We start from the raw sequence: 22,036 nt of genomic DNA, 5'->3' as shown, positions 1-22,036 counted from the left end.
CCTGGTAGAAGATTTTTAAGTATCTGATAAAATGAATAAATTCTAAACAAATGACTTGGAAATTCAGGCTTCAGAGTTGAAATATTATTTTTCCATCAGAATAAAAAGAAAGTGTTTCCTAAACCCTAAAAAACTTACATGGTGTTGCACATGGAAAACATTTTTGCCTTGAAGTGTAGTGATAAAGAGCTGGTCTTTCCAATCCCTTGTTCCTCCCCCCAAATTATAACTCGATTATCAGTTTGTCCTTTACCTTCCTTACAAGAAAGGGAGCCATTTTTTATGGTTTGCAACCTGTTTGCTATCCACGAGTTTCTTATAAATCTCAGACTTGAGAAATCGAGGGAAAGAATCCTTGGCCATGAGGCTATAGATTAACTTCTGAGCCTCATCAAAACATTTGAGAGTTGGTTCTGCAATATTCTTCGAGATGAGGTCCCTGGTACTGAAGTCAATGTTAATCTGTGGAAATAAGATTCCATAGCATTAGATTAGTATAATCAAAGAATGCACGATTTATACAGATGGTGGGTTCACATAGTATTTGAATTTTTTTTCCCCAAACACAAAGATAATGCAAAACAGCAGAAAGGTCACGCATTCATGTCCAGGTGCAGAATGCATGCCTGGTGCATGTTTTTTCCTAGGTTGAGAGGGTTGGCATTGACAAGAACACGGGGAAAGCCCTATGTTGAAATGATTTAAAAAATGGCAAAGTAAAAAAGAAAACAAAATATTTTATGATTTAAATTTTTTTTCCACCCATCCTTTATTTTTTCCCCCTAGTATTTTGGTCTTAAGATCTAAAATTTACTTTCCAGAGGCAGATCAATAACTGTGCTTATAAGATGGGTTCTATCAACCTGTTCCCCACGCTCGTTCCCATGTGTTGCTTTTCATGATCATTTGTATCTTATTTATTTATTTTTTGCCAAAATAAACCAAAGAACACTCCCCTCTACACCAACCCCACGTCGTCTATAGAATATACCTCTACACAGATGTATTTATTGTGTACATGTGTGCATGTATCCATCGCCACACGTAAGTATTCCCAGCAAGGTCTCAGAGGGATTTATCAGATTGGATACAGCAGTCACTTGCCAGTAGGTAAAGTGCCCCAAACCTTCTTGTGGCGAGACCTGTGCCACTCCACACATATCCTCGGGTGTATCTTGAGAAGCAGAACGTTTCATGTCCAAGTTGTTTCACGTAAACAGAAACCATTGGTGAAGTCCAAAAAAGTTTGGAATCTTAGCGTGTAAGGATCCCCTCAGACAGGTGCAACACTTTACTCATCATTCTATCCTGGGGCAGGCAGCAGACGTATCTAATACATAACTGGCAACCATAGACATGTGCGGAATTCAATTAAAATGTCTCGTAGCAAAATGGGGGAGGTTGTCCTACTGCTAGAATTTTGGGGTGTGGTTAAAGGAAAACTCTACAAAAATAGGTTAATAATATAAATAATAATAATACAATAATGAATAAATAATTGATCATACAAGAATAAACTGTTTCATGGACTCGCAACTGTAAACCTACTTTTGCCCACTCCTGTAAATGACAACTTGTCTTTATTGACTCGATGTTGAAAGATAGGCGGACAGACCTGCAACCAAGTCAGCTACTTACTTGCTATTCACATGAGTGACACAAATTCTATACTTTCCTTTAATCTTTGACACCCATGGTGTAAATGAGAATAGTAATAGCCTCTGAGAGAGCTTTCAGGACCAAATGAGATAAGGAATAATAAAATTATTTTAATATTTTAATACACATTGCCTGTTCCCCTCCTTGAACTATGTAGTTAATTCTTTAAGGCCATCACCTGCAATTTGTTTCACTTTCTACCCCAATATGGTAACCATAGCAACTTAGCTCTTTGAGGCTCTCATTCATGGGGTGAGTGTTCACCGACAGCAGGCCAGTGTTTTCCTGGGGCACAGTGTCACCTCATCATTATTTCAATCAGAACCTAACACCTGCATGGACTCCTTAGTCCCGATTTAAGGGACTAGGGTCCAAGCCATTATTCTGGCATTCAAGGGCCTTTGCAATGTGGTCCTAATGTACACATTTCCCCCTCTTCTGCATGTTCTTGGTATTCCCACCGAGGTAGGCAATTTTCCTCAAATTCCTCGCCTTTTCCCTGCCTAGGACCATTTTCCCCACCCCATACCAGTCTAGCTGAAACTCACTCCTGTTCACTCCGCTCCCTCACAATCTTTTGTCTTTAAGGTGACGTTCAAATAACATTCACTTTGTGAAGTTCACCTGTAGATTTCCCCCCCTTTTCTGACCTCTCAAAGGACTTTGTGTTTCTTAGATGACATCTGCATTTTCCAAATCCTCGTTATACCTTGCATGACCTAAGGACTCTGTAAATATATGTTGCATAAAGCAAGTGAGAGAACGTTTCTATAGTTGCTCAAAATCATGTTGAAATTTTGAAGAGGACCATTTCATTTCCATGCAATACTGATCACTAATATCATACACTAAAATAATTAAGCTTGTACTTCTGACTTTTCCCTTTCATTTTCTGATTTGCTTGCTTTTCTGCCAAGGATCTGCCAATATCAGCTATTGAGACCTGAGTGATGAGCAGAGATGCTGTTCCTGGGAGGTTATCAGTGGTCTCATGAAGATGTGTCTCGGCAACTCAGCTTCACGTCAGTGACAAAACATCACACCCTCATGTGTGTATAAATGTCATTATTTTTCTCTAAGTTGTTCGAGCTTGGAACTTAGGAGTTATCTCTGACCGCTCTTTTCTCTCTCATCTCCAATCAGATACATATATGACCTTTATATATTACACATATATATACTTCTCATCCATCTTTTATTTTGTAATTTCACAATGGTCATTAACATTTTTTTTCTTTATTGATTTTAGAGAGAGAGGAAGGGAGAGGGAGAGAGAGAGAGAAACATCGATGAGAGAGGACATCGATGGGCCGCCTCCTGCATGCCCCCCACTGGGGATCAGGCCCACAGCCTGGACATGTGCCCTGACCAGGAATCGAACCGGCGACCTCTTGGTGCAGGGCCAATGCTCAACCACTGAGCCACACCAACCAGAGGCAATGGTCATTTTTTCATTCGCACTCCTATCTCCCTAGTTTAATGTTCATTCATTTATTTTTATCCCAAATCTTGTCCCTAAACCACAGAATTTATCTCTTACCTGATACCTCTTTTTATAATGTCTTTCCCTCCTGAACACTGTAAATAGCATTATGGTGTCAGTTTCACCCAAATATCACTTCTGTCGTGGACGTGTTCAGCCGAAAACCCCTTATCCTTTACAACAGAAACTTGCCCTGGCACCGGGGCTCCCTCACACCTGGACGCCCCCCACGTGTTATCCCCAAAGCATCTGCTCCTTGCCCTCGGGGGGCCTTAGTGCTGGTCGCTCTCCCTGAGCGGGTCTCACGCCTACAGTCCTCAGTGATGCTGTTTCGGCCCCGTAAGCCCTCTTCCCACCATTTCATTCTAGGCAGGTTTTCCTCGTCTCTCACAATTTAGCTGAAGTTGAATATTCTCCCAGAAGCTTCCCTTGATCACAGAAGGAGAGTCACTAATTTCCTTATCATTATACATCATTTTGATGTAAAAACCTTAAGAAATTTGATTCCTTGCTTAAACAGATTTGGGAATGACGGCTTCAGTTCAGGTTGAGTATTCAATCTGATTACCAGGGGGCAAAGATTTGTCAGTTCCCCACAAAGGGAATTCAATAGTTCATGGCGTGGGATGAACCCGTCATTTATTTGCTATCTTTTCCCTATTTCCTTCCAAATTCCTTGTTTCTCTACATGTTCCTCAAAATACAAGCAGCGCAGAGATTCATTCTCCAAGTTTGGTTCCAAGTCTTCTCTACCTAGGTTTTTTTCTGGTGACTCTGCCTTCTCCTATGGCAAAATGTTTGAACAATGGCATTGTATCTAATATAATCATAGGGATATTTAAAGATGATTATTTTAACTATAAAAGCTAAAAGTTAATATTTCCTGACTATTAGTACTGATGAGCTAAGTCTTTATATGGCTATTTTATATCATACACAATCGATGTGAGTTAAGATGGGCAATGACGGTGAGTTAGGCTGTGTGATGTCCCAGAAACGAAGGGAGATGCATAGATCTGCAAGGAATTTAGACAGGAGACCGGATGGGACTTGTAATTGCACAGTTACGGCCTGGGGCGAGGAGGGAACACTTCAGGAATGACTGGCTTTTAGGAATATTCTGAAGGCGAAACGACAGAAAGTCCTGACGGCTTGGGGATGGGGTCTGGACAGAAGGGATCCAGGACGACCAAGTGTTTACCCAGAGCAATGAGAAGAACAGGGTTGCCTTTGACAGAGATGGAGATGGAGAGACTGGCCCTGGCTGGTTTGGCTCAGCGGTGAGAGCGTCGGCCTGCAGACCAAAGAGTCGCGGGTTCAATTCCCATCAAGGGCACGTACCTCGGTTCATCCCCAGCCCTGGTCAGGTCGTGGGGGAGGCAGCCAGTCGATGTGGCTCTATCACATCGATGTTTCTCTCTGTCTCTCTCTCCCTCCCTCCCACTCTATCTGCTAGTAATTAGAAAAGTATCCTCAGGTGAGGAATAAAAAAGAAAAAAGAAAAGAGCTGGAGAGACTCAGGTAGAAGAAAGTTTTGGGGAGAACATCAGGACTCAGGTTAGACTTTGTTCACTTGAGATGTCCTTTGCAGCCATGGACTGGATGAGATCCCAGGACAGAAAGTGCAGGCAGAAAGGGAATGAGGACCTCCTCCCTCCTTATAGTGGGTGTGGGGCTGTGAACAGGAACAGCAAGAGACATTGTTAAAGAGGGGCCAATAGGAGAGGAGGAAATGAAATACTAGAAGCCGTGTGAAGACAGCATTTCAGCAGAGAGAGGGATCCATTTTGCTAAATGCTCCTGAGAAGTTAAAGTGACGTTTGAGGATCAGCTACCAAAACGGCTGTCTTTTTATCTTGACTTTTCTGAAATGTCAGCATCAGGAAAAAAGTGAAAAGATTTCTTAATATCTATTTTGACGCATACTTTTCTTTAACGGAATCACTTCTGGGGGTATGTCTGCAAACTTCACCCCTAACTTTGCACTGATCTCAAATTTTGTATTTGGTTGGATTCCACCAGAAGACACATGGATACATTTCTCTCTTAAAAAGTAAGACAGCCCTGGCCGGTTTGGCTCAGCGGTTAGAGCGTCCGCCTGCGGTCCGGAGAGACCCAGGTTCGGTTCCCGCTAAGGGCATGTACCTCGGTTGCAGTTTGTCCCCGGCCCTGGTTGGTCGTGCGGGTGGCAGCCACTCGATGTGTCCCTTTCACATCGATGTTTCCCTCTCTCTCTCTTCCTCTCTCTCCCTCCCACTCTACCTGAACAAGGAATGGAAAAATGTCCTCGGGTGAGGATAAAAAAAAAAAAAATTAAAAAAAAAAAAAAAAGTAAGACAGAAGCTGAGCTTGGAATACAGGGACGGTGATTCCTGGGAGGTGACCTTCAGAGACGCAGGCTTTCCACCTGTGTGATCTTGAAGACATTCTGAGCTCTTGGGCTGTACTTCGAAGCTTAGACTTTGCTGAGTCTCAAGCTAGTAGGTCCAGAGCAGGGACTGGGCCGTTCATCAGTTGACGGACTCAGCAGAGTCCCATCCGCGTTGTTTACTGATACGAATGAGTCACTTCCATTCTGTTTGCATGGATACTCGTCAGTTTCACGGACTCTGAGGAATACAATATTTTAATTCCACGTTTTTCAAAAGGTCATGAATTGTCTTAGAGATCCGGGACCACTGCCCTGCCAATCAGAAAGCAAGATGCAGGCTTGTGGTTCCTACAGAAGAGGAGCCATGGTCCTCACAAGCACTCAGAGGCTCTTAAATCCTGTCCGTTTGAAAGGGGCTCCCTGCAGCTGCCATGGACCACAGCCCCCTGCACACAGATGCCTGCCTTCTAAATGTCGTTTGGGGTCGTTGCTGAAAAGCACTGTTATTGTAAAGACCCGGGACATTTTTGATACTCATATGATTTTGTTAACTGCGAGTAATCACGCGACAGCCTTCTCTGCCTGCAGTTCTACTCTCATTTGGCTGCCAACACGTTATTTTTGCAGGAAGGAAACGTTTTCAAGAGTCCCTTTTGGTTTTCCTATGACCCTACACTGGGCCTTATATGTTTTCACATGATTTGAATGAAAAAATTTTTTTTTTTATCCTCACCCGAGGACAGTTTTCTAGTTTTTGTTCAGATAGAGTGGAAGGAGGAGAGAGAGAGAGAGAGAGAGAGAGAGAGAGAGAGAGAGAGGGAAACATCGATGTGAAAGGGACACATCGAGTGGCTGCCACCCACACGACCCAACCAGGGCCGAGGACAAACTGCAACCGAGGTACATGCCCTTAGCGGGAACTGAACCTGGGACTCTCCGGACCACAGGCCGACGCTCTCACCGCTGAGCCAAACTGGCCAGGGCGCAATGTTATTTTTTAAATTTTCAAATAAAATAATTTTCAAATTGTGAAATTAGTGGTCCAAATTGAAGGGATAATAAGTACAAGTTTAGGAATTCTTTCCTTTGTCATTCACAAGTTCTTACCATGAGCAAAGCAGAGACACTGTAAGAAATGTGTTGCTTGTCTAGTAAGTTTTAAGCCACTTAGTCAAAATCACTGGCTCACGCATATTCTTTTTCTGCAGTGTTTTCTTCTGAGACTATCTGGATACAATTCATTGAATGCATAGCTCTTCTTATCCAAAAGCAGTTTTTATATTTTAACATGTTTTTATAATATAGACACGTACATTTTTTTTTTAATCCTCACCCGAGGACATTTTTCCATTTTTTGTTCAGATAGAGTGGGGAGGGGAAGAGAGAGAGAGAAACATCGACGTGAAAGGGACACATCGAGTGGCTGCCACCCGCACGACCCAACCAGGGCCGGGGACAAACTGCAACTGAGGTACATGCCTTTAGCAGGAACCGAACCCAGGTCTCTCTGGACCTCAGGCAGACGCTCCACCGCTGAGTCAAACTGACCAGGGTGACATGTACATTTTTTTAAGCCTTTTAGAGTTGCTTGTCTTCAAATGTTTTTAGCAATTAGATGATGGTTGTTTTCAGGTTGACTCCGTGCTCAGAGTGACTGGTTTAAAGAAGAGGGGTTTTAACATTTGCTGAAAATTGCTCTGCACGTGTGAACACCTGATCTCATTCATCATGATCATCTGTCCTGTGCAGTCATTATACGCTTTTTAAAATATAAATGCATTTTTTACGTGAAGAAATTGAGCCTCAGAGAGAAGAAATCGCTTACCACAAGATTACAGAATCTGAATTCTGGGCCAGGTGTAACCAGAGTTTAGGTTTTCCTAAATCACGCTAACTCTCTGTCGGTGTAGAATCCAGAGAAAGTCACACAATGAGGGCATGACGTCCAGTTGAAATTATTTTATAATCTCTTAAGACCCAAAAGTTCAATTTTTATGTTCAGTCTTTGCCTATTTGAACAGGAAACTGAAAACCACAGTAACATCAATGTATAGACAGGGATCATTTAGTACATTTAGTCTTGCCTAATTGTCAACTGTCTAATTGAATCAATTAAAAATTATTAAGTCATGCTGGCAATTTTACAGATGATATAAAGACACAAAAAATGGAAAAGAAAGTAAATGGGACTTAATGGGCATCCTGATAATATGACCTTGTCATTGTTTTTGAAGCTTTTCTATCAAGGAAATTGGTTATGATTTTGATTCTTTGTAAGAGTCAGTTATACTCTAATTGAGTATAGAAAAATGGAGAATATTCTCACAGAAAATTAACTCAAGAATTAATTTTCTATTATGAGGGTCATATTTTCCACCTTCCATATCAAATATATCACCTTGTCTTGTTAAGTCTGCCGGTAGATAAATCTAGAAAACTTCCTATCTTTTCTTTTCTCTACCACCGTCTATTGAACCTCATTCCCCCATCTCCTCATTAGCAATATCAAAATGCTTGTAATTTCCGGAAAACACTAGAGAACTTTGTACCTCCATGCTATACCACCATGCCCTTAGTCTGAAACATTCTTTATTTGCTTTCTTGATAGATATTACTTATTTTACACGACGTACCTTTCCAAGTGTCAACCACTCTGTAAATCCATCTCCGAACTCTCCAGCTAGATTTAATCCCTAACCCACTGTGTTAATACCAAACTTTGTGGTTTTGTTATTATATTGCTGAGTGTGTATTGACTGGTTCTATTATAGGTGAACCTCCCCTTCTACTCTGTGATTTCATCGTGGGGAGAACCACTCAAATAATCTGTTTAATGAATCAGCATACCAACAATTGTATTATATTTAACATGTAACTGATAGACTATGGAGAAATACGTTGAAGACTGCAATTGCTGTATGATATAGGAGGCACATGCCCTTTAGTAATTTGAATTGGAAACAGTTAATGGCAAATAATAGGAAAGATAATGACTATTTCAAATGTATATATATGCTTCTTTGTTTTCAATGAATTTTGTCATATCCAATGCTAACATTTTAGACACTTCAAGGAGACAATATAATCTATTCCTTGAAAAGGAGTCATTAAATGTAGTTATATTTTATTCAGTCTACATAATGTTTAAGAATGTTATCCTAAAACAATCTCTGTTAATTTGATGGATTCATAAAGAAGAAAAACATCGGGCTTTCAAACTAATATCGCGCTAAGTAGAATATCATCAGTGTGGATTTCAAAGCCTTTAGAGAATGACACATGAATCAACTTGATAAATCTTTTGTACTATATTCTAAACTTTAAAGAATTATTTATGGATTTTCCAGGTGGTGACTGAGAAATGAATATTGAAATAGATCCACAGGAGGTGAATTCCATTTTTTCCCCCCTACAAATTCCAGTCAGTCCAGTGGCTTATATTTCTGGAATATCCTGCGGACCAGTATGGACTGAAGTAATTAGTGTCCGTCTAAACTTGAACTACTAATATGGCACGTTTATGCTCTAGATTTTCTGAACGTGTTTGCATCTCATCTGTTCTGTCTTTTGCCCCCATACATACAACAACCCTTCTTATACTATGAGTCCCAGTTCTAGATGAGACACTATGGTAATGGTCACGTTTGAGGATATTGTCATCGCTCCTGGGGGGAGGATGACTTGTACTAGTGGTTAATGTGATTTTCTGTTTGTTCCTTACGCGTCAAAGTATAGTCAGCGAGGAATCAAAGCTGAAGGTATTGTTTAAACTACAATATATACACTGTTTAAACTTTAAAGTTCAACATTAGGGGGGTAGGTGGAGAGGATCATGGTTTTAGTTTTGAAAATTAAATCAAATAAAAATGTAATGTTACATACAGCTCTTTTGGGGTCTACTATCAAAGTGATTCCAGATGTATCTCTAAGGCCCCTCCCCCACTTTTCTGATCCAAAAGCGGTATAGGTGGGTCCTGACCCCTTGACACAGCGCTTCCAACTTTGGCTCATTTCCACCATCAAACAAGTAAAGGTCAGCAAACCCTTCTTTGGAAAGTAAGACATTATTACCTGCCTCTAAAAGATCAGAAAAGAAGAATGTATACTGTTGGTTAAGAATTGTTTCTTTCCTCTCTATACTATTTTTAGTTAAAAAAGAAAAATTATTCCAAATCTCTATTCCACATTGACTTCCACGGTTTTGAAAAGGGAAGACAAAGGGAACCTGAAATCCGAGAGCACGTTTAAGTCAGTCTTCCAGAGGGGTAACGTCCGAGCTATTTCGTTTGAGAGAATAGACACCGTTCCTCCGGAGCCGAGTGTGGTGCTGAGAAAACTCGCCCAGTCAGGGGAGAACAGAACCCTCCTCAGGAGCTACAGGCGTGCACCGGCGTTTTCCATTGGAATACAGAGGGGCAATTCTATTTCCCTTTAGACGGATTTAGTATCTTTTAATTGGGAGCAGATTTGCTAGGGGATGAATATTCATAAAGCCGGGATGTTTTACTCACCTCTTTAGGGGCGTCAGCCTCAATGAATTCAGAATAAATCATCTTGGCTTTGGAAGCGATTTTCTCTGCACTTTCTGTTTTCTTGAAGTCTTCGCAGGCGAGCCAGAACTCAACATTTTCTTCACTAAACTCTGATTTTAGAAACGTTCGAAAAGCATCCAGACCAGCTATAAAATATATAAGAAAATGTGTGTATACCGTATAACTCAGTAACATGACCAGAATAAGTACCTTGCATAGTGGGAGCATTTATTGAGTAGTCAGTGGCAAATATTTATTATTCCTCTAAATATAACAATTATATGTTTTAGTTTTTAACTTTGAAAACTTTACTTGCATCAGTCATCATAAGCATAAAATATTGTATCTATAGTTCAACCAGTTCCAGTTAACAAAGAGAACCTGTAACTTTTTTTTCTTTAGGTCTGAGAAGTCCAGGAATTATGTTTAGGGAAATTTCTAATGTCATTTACTTCATAGAAAAATCACACGGACTTGACTTTATAGACCCATTACACTGAGCTCAGACCAAGTTAATGACATTCCTGATTTACAGTAAGAATACGTTGGTTATGAGTTGTTGAGAAAACACAATTTGATGCTGAGATGTTAGATTGTGTCGGTTTGGGCTTCTTCAAACAAAGGGGGAGGGGCTTGTCTTGGTTAGTTTCGGGTAAATATATTGGCCAACTCTAATCTCTAAATAAAAAAGTAACTGGCAAGATGTTTGGTGTCAACAGTGTAAATGTCATTAATATGGGAGCACTATAAAAAATCCAATTAACTGCATGCTTCCTGAATTAAAAAATACATCCAATGCTAATCAAAATAAGCCAATTAGAGAAAGACCAGTATCACGTGATCTCAGTTATTTGTGGAATATAATGAAAAAAATAAGTGGAGGAACAAAATAGATCCAGAGATGTGGAAATAGGAAACAGACTGAGGAACCTAAGAGGACAGGGGATGGGGGAGGGGAGAAGAGATAAACCCAAGGACTTATATACATCTATGCACAACCAATGGGCACAGACAACAGTTTCGTGAAGGTGGGGGCGGGTCAGCAAGAATGAGGAGGAGGTAGAGGGAGTCAAAGGGGAAAAAAGGAGAGACCTCTGTAATAAAAACTTAATTGATTAATTAATTAAAAATATATCCAAGAAGCTTCTGTGACCCAAATTTAGTTATAAAAAAATCCTCTCAGTAGTTTTGAATGAAAAATTTCTATGAGTTGGGTCCAAATAATGATGACTTTGTGGGCTGTAAACAGAATTTGTAATAAAAATATATGTTATATGGATGGTAAAGTATACTTTAATAATACTGAAAGAATATTGCAGGTTCATGATGGCCTATAAAGCTTTTTCCCCAGTGAGGATTATCGAAATGCATCCCGGAGAGATGGGAAGTCAGAGGTCAAGAAGCAAGTATTATTTTCTCCCATCCTGCGATTTCAATGAAGGACTATTCTGAAATAACAATTGTTATCACCTTAGGGCACAACGGAATAGAATAAACAACAAAAACTGTCTTGAACATACTATTAATGCAACGGTTTGTCTGTCCTATCCATACAATTTGAATGTGCAAAGTATGTCAAGTGTACTTGGAATAACATGTTACATACAATGAAAACCCGATGATCTGAACACACACTCTGCAGGATGGGATGGCTATTGGTTGGATCCAGAAGGGGCTGACACAAGAAAGAATGAGGTCATCTTAAGTAATCGTTGGCGAAACCCACTCGAATGCCCGTGCCCAGTGCACGCCAGGCTCATCCTCTCGTCAACAAAACAGATAATCTGGTGAGTCTTTGAATTGTCAACAGCATTAAAAGGCATGAAACTTGTTATCTGGTGCTATATAAACTACAAGAACCACACAGTTGTTCAGATGGATCTGTGACTTTCCCACGCTATGTGGGCATGAGATGTAGATCCCTGGAGATAAGCATCTAGCAGCATCTGTTCTCTAAGCCTCCAGGGCTCCGTTCAGTGGTACGGTCCCCACCCACTGGCAGAGAAGCTGTCTGCTCTGAGCTAACCTGGTCTGTCCCACTGGTTCTACATTTAAGGAAAAAAGAAAACAAATCACGCCATTCAAAACTTACAAATATGGAACTCTCTATTCTTACGGTGTTTCGTATCTGACTCTGGTGGAATTCTAGGACTAATGTGAATTATTTTATGCCTCTGCTTTGAGAGTTAGTTATTTCAGAGTGATAAAAATCAGAGTATAGTTTTATCTAATTCAGTGTAACTCTCTCTGTATGAATGAAGAGCCATAAAGAATTTATTCAGCCCTGGCCAGTTTGGCTCAGCGGTTGGAGCATTGACCTGTGGACCAGAGAGTCCCTGGTTTGGTTCCTGCTAGGAGCACGTACTAAAAAAAACAAACAAAGAATTTATTCAGCTTCCTTATGTGTTAAACTTTTAAATGTTCTGATAATTTACTTTGTAAATCTAACATGGAAATGCCATTTGAGTAGTTCAAACAATGCAACTTAAAAATTTTTTTTTATTTTTTTATTTTAGAGAGAGAGGAAGGGAGATGGAGAGAGATAGAAACATCAGTGAGAGAGAACATCGATTGGCCACCTCCTACATGCCCCTCACTGGGGATTTGACTCACAACCTGGGCATGTGCCCTGACTGGGAATCGAACTGGTGACCTCTTAGTGCATGGGTTGACGTTCAACCACTGAGCCACACCAGCCCAGCACAATGCCACATTTTAAACATTGTCTGAATATGTCTCTATAATGTCATTCCCTGCAAAGCAGACTGATTTATCTCAAGAAGTTCCTGCATCCTTTGTCAGTGACTAGTTCACTGACAAAGGATGCAGGAACTTCTTGAGATCCATCTGAGATATCTTATTTATAATTGGCCTAAATTACCTTATTGAGACATCATATCTAATATAAATACATACCAACACATGAGCATATTGATATACACATATACATTTAAATGTGGTTTTGTATTTACTAAAAATGAGAACAGCTCAGTTGAAAGAAATACTTTATAAACTTATTTTGGCCTACATAACATGAAAAACAAGTGATTTATCTAAATTCGCAAATTTTCAGTAGTTTGTATGTTTCTTTCTACTTGTAACAAAAGTAGTCATTATACAGATCAAATGATAATGAGTTTAAGAAAATGGAAAATTTCTCGCTTGCTTTTTTTTTAATGTTTGGAGTTTCTATAACCTTGTTGTATTTTTGACCCAACCTAATTCCATTTAGACTTTGGGCCTGTTGTAAGTTTGTGTGACTGGAGAGAATCTTATGCTTTGAATATTGATCAAAGTCATACTATGTAATATGTCTATCACTTTCAGGATTTAACACTATACTTTTTAAAAAATCTTTATTGTTGCAAGTATTACAGATGTCTCTCCCTTTTTTCCTCATTGACCCCTTCGTCCCCACGCCCACCCCCAAAAATTTGCTTTTAAGTGTTGCGTTTTGAGACCTGTTCTTAGTTGGTTCTTACCTTGGTCTGTTAAGAGAGTGTCCATGTTCTCGGACCACACCACTGCTTCTGTTGTTGGTGACCTGTAGAAACAACATCTACCCTTGACAATAGCATTGTGATCTTTTTCTTTTATAACCTATAGTAATAGTTGAGTTGCGTGTATTTGTTGAGTCACATTCTTTAAATGAGCTTTGCACCATTGATTGACCATAATTATACATGATAAGCAAAAGTAGGTTTACAGTTGTGAGTATGCAAAACACAAGTTTATTCTTATGTTATTACTTATTATTGTATTGTTTTCCATACAAACAACTGTAACCTACTTTTATCCCACCAATACAATATTTTTTCCACAGTGGACAACAATCCTTTTTTTTTAAATTTTATTTTTGTTACTGATGTTTCTCCTTTTTTACCGCATTGACACCCTCCTCCCCATCCCCCCACCCCATCCCCCGCTTTTTTGTCCATGTCCATTGGTTATGCGTACATGCATATAAGTTCTGTGGTTTATCTCTTCCCTCCCCCCCACCACCCCCTCTTCTGAGGGTAACAGTGGACAAAATTCAACACACAGTAGGATGTACCTTGACATCAGCAAGTTATCTATTAATCTAGCTGGGAGTGTTACTAATATTTGAAAATGTTTGAATTATAATAAAGGAATGAGAGAGATATTGCTCATGGTTTTATGAAATACCAAATTTCTACTATAAACATATTAATTGCTAATTTATGGAGCATTTTCTAGTCTATTTCTGAAAAGTTATCATGATAGCAGCAGTAATGAATGAATATTTTCCAAGTTTTCATAATATATAAAAGTATCCATTTCATAATTATGCATCTCAAAAAGGTTTTTTTAGTTTTTATTTTTCACATAGATTGGGAGGGAAGAAGAGAGAGGGAGAGAAACATTGATGTGAGAGAGACACATTGAGTGATTGCCTCCTGCACGACCCCTACTGGGATCGGGGATGAACTGCAACCGAGGTACGTGCCCTTGACTGGAATTGAACCCATGACTCTTTGATCTGCAGGCTGTCTCTCTAGCCACTGAGCCAAAGTGGCCAGGGCTCAAAAATGTTTACGAAAAATTTTTATTAAGGATTTCTAATATCTCATGATCTTGAAAATGTGTATCTATATATTTTTGGGAAGTCTTTACCCCTACTCTGAGACAGCCTTTATTTTTACTTACATTGGTCGACTTCTAGTTCTGGCTGATTTATTTAAATCCAGGACTCTGTCAGGACAAAGTAATGTCTACTGCAAAGCAGTCAGAAAATGTACAGACTTAAGTGTTCTGAAGAAGGTATAGTTTTGGGGATGTGATGTAGAAATAATAAATCAGGTTTAAGAGATAAAATTTTGAGATACAAATATATCATGAATTATTCTTAATAAACAAAGGCCCTGATGAAATAAGCCTCATTCATGGAAAGCATTTGCTAGCCCCCATATATATATGTATGTATATGTATATATGTATATGTATATATATGTATATATATGATTATGTAGCTGTGATGTGCAAATGAGTTAGTTATGGACAGAGATGGTCTAATAATAGAAGGTTTCTATTAAAATGATTGATAATAAAATAGTCTTATATCTAGTCATTCTTACAAAATTTCACATTTGCATATCAAGGTGACTAATCTTAACTATGCTATTGTGGAGCATCTCTAGGTTTTTGTAGTCTCTTCTTTCCTGTAATTTGCTGTGGTTTTATTATTTGTGTTAGTATTGATTGTGTTCCCTTCTGCTGTAGTGGTCATCACTGGATTTTCAGACGATAATGGCTGTTCTCATAGAAGACAGGCCAAGGGGACGGAGAGGCAGGGATTCATGCTCCTGTCTTCCACTGCTTACATTCCCATCCCAAATGTTCTTCCCCGGTGGTGGGAAGCTGAGTTTCCTTTCTCCTTTGATTGACTAAGCTTTGGGACACGTGCTTTCCTGTGAAACCATTTTGAAATGGTGCTTTTTCATTCAAATGGGCATTTGACATCATTCGGGTTGTTCGGTTATCATCTTGCAGAAATGGAGAATGGGACCCAGGTCTAGACTTAACTTTGCACCAAAGAGTGTTTTTGCAGCACAAAACCTGTGACTCTAATGGGCTTATGTTGTGACTCCTCTGACTCAGGTGGTAGGTCATGCAGGAATTCTTTCTAAAAGTGTTGAATCATCATACAGTCCCTTAAAATACGTGTGCTTCAAAATCTCACCTCTATCTGTAGATTGACATGGGGTGGTGAGCAGGGTATTCGAATTAAAAGCTCTGGTGGGATACATGTTCGTGAATAGGGCAAAGAGACATTTTCATGTCAAGCCTGGCCACACAGGACGCCAGTTTTGAATGAGGAGCTTCCCACCAAGAAAAACACTGAGAAATAGCCTCTAGGCAACATCATCCAAGAATAAATGTATACCCTGCCATTAGTATGTATGTGTCTTGTCTAAGAAATATGTGTTAAACATATAACAGCGAATGAAGGAGTGATCAACCCGAAATGGTGGCGAGTCTGGAAGTCTTTAGTGAATGGAGTGCAATGGCTTGCAAGATGCTGGTAGAAAATGGTGAGAGGAAGGTTATTGAAAGGTATCACTGAATTATATTAGCCTCACAGTGTGTTCCGGGCAAGGGAAGAGGAGAAATGAAGTGAAAACATCACTCGGGGGCAACAGACCACAGACCTCACTCTCTTCCACCCTGAGGCGTGTGAAATTGGAGGAAATGGATAACATCCATTCTGGAAGGCATGGAGGCTAGTCACGTCCTTCAGGGAGAGACAGGTTTTCTTAAGCCAGAAGCAAAAGAAATATTCAGCCAGGAGCTTATTGGATGTTAAGGCATCTTTTTGGAATAGAAGTATTAAAATAAATGGTTGCTCTTTTTATTATCTTCATGAATGCAGGAAAATAATAAGGACAGAAGGAAGCAAAGTCTGAGAGAGGGTGTAGAACCAAGGTAAAATCCTTATGTTTTGAATTAGGAAGCTATACTAAAATGTGAGATCGTCCAGAGCTATAGAATATTAGAGATGACAGAATTTGAGCACTAGACTGTTGTAGAGTTATTTAAGGTCCACCAAATGATGACATTGTTATAAAGGGAAAAGTTACCCTCCACCTCTGAGTAGACACCCCTGCTGGAGTGTGATAATGCCTGGGTTGTTCTGATTTACTGTTTTCTAACCAATTTCAAGTTTGACTTGAAAGGTTCAGTTTTAACTACCTACATTGAAAGGGTTGGTGGTAGTGCAGTATTTGTTTTTCAGAAGTTAGGCACAATGCAACTATTTTAAGGAATAATGCCAGTTGGGTGTTTAATTTCGGGGCTGATTATATATTTAAAATTATGTGGAAGAGTAAATTATTGTATGTAGGTCTAAGTTACCAGACAATATGTATTATAGCACTAAAATGCATAACTGTATATTGAGTGTTTACAGTTTGTACCACACGGAGCTAAGTATGTCGTCTAGTTTACGTCATTTAACCTTGAAATGATAGAGTCTGTTTGAATCCCATGTTACTCTTGAATGAAGACATTCAGGGATGTGAATCACTGGTACAGTATCTCACATCTATTAATGGGCAGTTAGACTCAAACACAGGTGTATCTGTCTGCAACCCAAACACTTTTTACAATTCTTCCTAGATTGAATGTATCAATACTCAGTTGCTCGGTGCTTGTTTGGGAACATTAATAATAAATACTTTGAGAATGCTTTTTCTGTGATAGAGTTTTATTGTACTGCATACATAAATTTCCTCTGAGTAATAGTTAATTCACAGTAATTGGCCACTCAATAGAAAATGTTCAGAGACAGAGATTCGTAAGTCTGGTAAATTACCAGATGAAAATAGGGTACGTCTTAAGTCAGCTGGGAGTGAGAACTATCTTCCATGTTTTGAAAAATTCAACTATAGAAAATGAATCTGTTGAATTAAAATTGGGGCCCTGGCCGGTTTGGCTCAGCGGTTAGAGCGTCGGCCTTCGGTCCAGAGAGACCCGGGTTTGGTTCCCGCTAAGGGCACGTACCTATGTTGCAGTTTGTCCCCGGCCCTGGTTGGTCGTCTGGGTGGCAGCCACTCGATGTGTCCCTTTCACGTCGATGTTTCTCTCTCTCTCTTCGTCTCTCTCCCTCCCACTCTATCTGAACAAAAATGGAAAAATGTCCTTGGGAGAGGATTAAAAAAAATTGGGGGGAAAGAGAGTAACTGGATCTAACAGTGTCCTGACTTGGTTACATCTTACTGGGCATGTTACTTTCAGGGGACCATGTCATTTCTCTCTCTCTCTCTCTCTCTCTCTCTCTCTCTCTCTCTCTTTTTCTTTTATTTGAATTTTAGTTGGAACTTTAACAGAGCTTTTGTCTGGATCTTCTCATTGTGTATTTCCTGTATGATTGCAATGTACAACCAGAGTAACTGTGTGTGTGTGTGTGTGTGTGTGTGTGTGTGTGTGTGTGTGTGAGCTTTGCTGTGCAAATTCACCATGTAGCTGGACCCAAAACCGCACTGCGAATTTCATGGGGTTTTGGCTGGCTGCCCTTCTGTTTCCTCATTAAGTGAGTGCCTCCCGGGCCAGCAGTCCCCATATTCTGAGCCCAGAGCAGAGCCAGGCCAGATGGGAACTGTGGGGGCCCCCGCGTAGGTCGCTCATCGCGCCCCTGGGCTCAGTCGCCTGGCCTCAAACGCCGTGCAATGCCGCAAAAGGGGGCTCAGTGGTCCCCACCCCTGCAACCTTTGTGCACCTGAGCAGGCATCAACCCTGACTGCTGAAGCCGTGTTTCAGACACGGAGGAGACACCCCGAGAGAAGGGAGGGAAAAAACCAGGAAGAAAGACAACAGTGAGCGTGTATCTGTCATAAAGGAAGGACACAAAACATGCAGACAGAGGAGGATACAAGTGTTTCATTTGTACATCTTCCGAGATAAAAATAGCCTTAAAGGGCAACTCACTTCACCGGCATCTTTGGTCCCTCTGTCTGAGTGTCACCGGGATGCGAGTTGCTCTCTGACTGATCCGGAACCTGAAGGCAGTAGGACAGCGGGGACAGCACAGTTAGTATGCACACACCTGTCCCCCGGCTGACAAACCGGCATGCTTTCAATCATGCTGTTCTCAGCTGTTTTTTTTCTTTTCTTTTCTTTTCTTTTCTTTTCTTTTCATTTTGTTGTTAATTTTTCTCTGGTCAAAATACTGACATGTCTAAGTAACAAATAACTGTTTGAGTCCAGGTGACATCTCTCCCAGCCTGTGGCATCCAGGGAATAAATTCCATTGGAAAGTTTGGTTTCTAAATCTCAGATCCATCCATTTGCAAAACGACTATTGTTGGCATGAGGTTAAATCAACTCAGAAAAATGCATATACAAAATTTAATATTTGCCCAGTCGGTGTGGCTCAGTGGTTGAGCGTCGACCCTGTACCAAGAGGTCGCTGGTTTGATTCCGGTCAGGGCACCTGCCCAGGTTGTGGGCCAAATCCTCAGTGGGGGGCATGCAGGAGGCGGCCAATCGATGTTCCCTCTCATCAATGTTTCTATCTCTCTCTCCCTCCTTCTCTTTCTAAAATCAGTAAAGGAAAAAAAAATTTTTTAATTTAATATTCACCTTCAGGTTTTTAACCTGTCAAAAGTTTGTTTTTCTTTGGTCTTTGATTTTCAAAAAGTCTGAGGAAGATTCTGCTTTTAATAATCTTAAACAACGGTTGATGTCTAAATATTTTTCCAGCTTTATTCATGGACAAAAATGTCCTAGCACAAGGCATTATGCTTTTTTGGAAATATCGGTGCTTTTCAGAGCTTAATAAGTGTATAGCTTTCTATTTCTTTTAACCATGAATCTCATGGCATTTTCTGCCAGTATTTCTTTCGGAAACACGGATGATTAAGGTAATAATGCTTGGATATGATTATGAAAACCAAGGCCATGTATAGGGATTTTTATTTGTGGTCCAAGTTGTATACCTACCACCCAATGCTTCATCAAGCTTTTACCTCAGCATAACAGATTTCTTTGGGAGTAAAATTCTACTTGTGTATATTGATGCCCCTCAGTGTAAATCAAACTCCTCTGAAAGGTGGATGGTTTTCTGGTGGAAGGAAGAACAGCACCAGGAGACAGCAGGAATCTGCTCTCCCCTGACTGAGTAGGGACAGGGTGCTTCCCCACTTAGCGGATCTACAGAGATGCCACAGGCGCTGGTCTGCAAGGGCCGGGCTGCCGAGACTGATGGGAGCAGCAGAGATGACCTAAAAAGTCAGTGTATCATTAAGAAAGGAAACCATCAATTAGCGCAATCCATTTTGTTAATTCAAGCACCATTAAGTAACATTCTTATGACACCCAAGAACCGAATCATTAAATTGATTTAGACTTTGTTTTGCTGAGAGGGGATAATGAAGTACTAACTTTACACCACATGCATGAACTTGGTGGAAAAATAAGCTGTTAAAATGTAAAGACCCCCTTGATAAAAAAAAAACAAAAAAACCAGAAACAAAAACAGAAAACAATGCTGAGTCTGTGAGAACACGAGCCAGGAGTAGGCTTATTTTACATAAACGCTTTAAAACAAAAATGGAAATGTCTGTTGTGAGTTGAGTGCCGTTCCCAGCATGCTCTTTCCCCAATCCTGCACAGCGCATGATGGATGGCTGGTCATTCACGGTGCAGGTCCCCTTCCGTACCTGCTTCTTTCGATTTTTCAGGGAAAGCTAAGAATTGGCTTCAGTGAATGAAAATGAAGGTTCCTAACAAGTGAACAGTGAGTAAATAAACTGTCTTCTTAGGCTGAAAGGCTCTTTATTATGTGCAGTAGCTCTTGCCAAAAGATTGCCGTGTGTAAGTATTGTGGATAGCGCCAATTCTTACTCTTGGGGGATCTAGTACCCACTATCAGGGCTAGTGTGATGGGCTAGGTCATGGCCAGGGTATCAACCATAGTGCTACTCATATGTCTGTTTTACTCCCTTTCTCCTTATCCGACATGCACCGAACCATGGTTAAGATGTAGGGCGGGACTCTATGGACAATACTGCTACACATCATGCAATCAATGGGGGACTTCTCTGTAAGAATAAGACATTTATTCTACAATTGTTTCCAAATATATTTTATTGATTTTTTTTAAGAGAGAGAGGGAGAGAGAAATAGAAACATCAATGTGAGAGAGAAACATCCATCAGCTGTCTCCTGCCTGCCCCCTAGTGGGGATCGAGCCTGCAACCTGGGCATGTGCCCTGACTGGGAATCAAACCAGGACCTCCCAGTCCATGGGACGATGCTCAATCCACTGAGCCCCATTGGCTGGGCTACTCTACAGTTTTTTCCGAGTGTTTGCAGTATGTAAGAAATTGTGATCAGTGGTATAGGAATACAAAAGTTTAATCAGGTAGTCTGAAGTCGGTAATGTTGGAGAATGAACACAATGTGGTTGTGTGTGGAGTGAACCGGAAGAATGTGGGAACAAAGGTAAAGTCGAGAGAGTTAACAGGACAGTGTGGTGGTCCGGGCAGGAGATGACAAGGGTTTGGACAAGGGTAGTGGCAGGGGATGGAAAAGCCCACACCAGTTGTCACATGACTAAGAGAGGTTAAAGAGAACGAGGAGAGGAAAATACAGTGGAATTGGAAGATGGTCTCAGGGAACATGAACAGGACCAACCAGAAGGAGAGTAGACGAGAAGAACACTTCACTGCAACGCTGCATGACTATTAGTCCATATTATGTTCTTAGTCAAACAATAAGGGAACAGGAAGCATGATGACTATTATTGTTATTACTTTTACAATTGTCTTTCTAAATTTATATAATAGGCTTATAAAAACAGTTATTTGGGGACTAAATAATGTAAATTCTGTCTCTTTTTATAAACAGAAGAGCTGAGGAAATACAATTTCTCAATTCTGCTTTGCCTCAAGTTATGAGACGTAATTTATAAAGCAATGAGGCTGAGTTTTGTATGGTTCATCAATTATTTCTGAACGCAGCCTAAAAGAGAAGTTTGAAATGTTTTGAGCAACGGCAGGACCACTGAAATGTGTCTAATCTCCCAAAGTGGCTGCTTAGAAAAATAATGCTCATTTTGCTGTTTAGATCTGGGTATGCTGGTTGACAAATCTGTCACATTACTTGCTAGTCACATCTTTGGATTGAAGTCCCAAGTGCACTTCCTTTGTGTTATTTTAGAATACCACGTCACCGAGAGTCAAAGAAACATCTGCTTCAAGAACGTAAAATATTTCCAAGTTTAACAAGCTTTCTGATGCAAACAAAAATTTTTTATGTTTTAAACATTAAATATTATTCTGCATTTGATGCATTCATATACCTGAATTAATTAGAATTAAACATGAATAGTGTGATAGAAATCAGTAAAGCTAGATATAGCATCCAGATCAAAACATCAGTGTCTCTCTTTTTTTGGTAAAGAATATATATTTTTTCTTTAGGTGTTCACCATCTATGTCTTTTTTTTTTTTCCTTTTTTTTTTTTTAAAA

At 40.1% G+C, this 22,036-nt stretch overlaps 1 protein-coding gene across 1 annotated transcript; it reads right to left on the bottom strand.

The window, feature by feature from the left end:
* Positions 1-258: 258 nt before the first annotated feature.
* On the bottom strand, positions 259-18,501 carry RGS21 (regulator of G protein signaling 21). The gene is made up of 4 exons (XM_036277704.1): positions 18,491-18,501; positions 13,528-13,604; positions 10,025-10,191; positions 259-462 (listed from the first exon to the last, which is right to left on the bottom strand). Exons 1-4 carry the CDS (start codon positions 18,499-18,501, stop codon positions 259-261), a joined length of 459 nt encoding a protein of 152 aa, XP_036133597.1.
* Positions 18,502-22,036: the final 3,535 nt, after the last annotated feature.

The sequence above is a fragment of the Molossus molossus genome, unplaced genomic scaffold (assembly GCF_014108415.1).
Source record: "Molossus molossus isolate mMolMol1 unplaced genomic scaffold, mMolMol1.p scaffold_m16_p_23, whole genome shotgun sequence".
NCBI lineage: Eukaryota > Metazoa > Chordata > Mammalia > Chiroptera > Molossidae > Molossus > Molossus molossus.
This window is presented reverse-complemented; position numbering and strand designations above follow the sequence as displayed.

Excerpts from the sequence above, each read along its gene's own strand:
- RGS21 (XM_036277704.1), bottom strand. Across the intron at positions 10,192-13,527 it reads CACTCTCTTAACAGACCAAG|CTGGTCTGGATGCTTTTCGA; the intron begins GTAAGAACCAAC and ends TATATTTTATAG. Across the intron at positions 463-10,024 it reads AGGCTGACGCCCCTAAAGAG|ATTAACATTGACTTCAGTAC; the intron begins GTGAGTAAAACA and ends TTATTTCCACAG.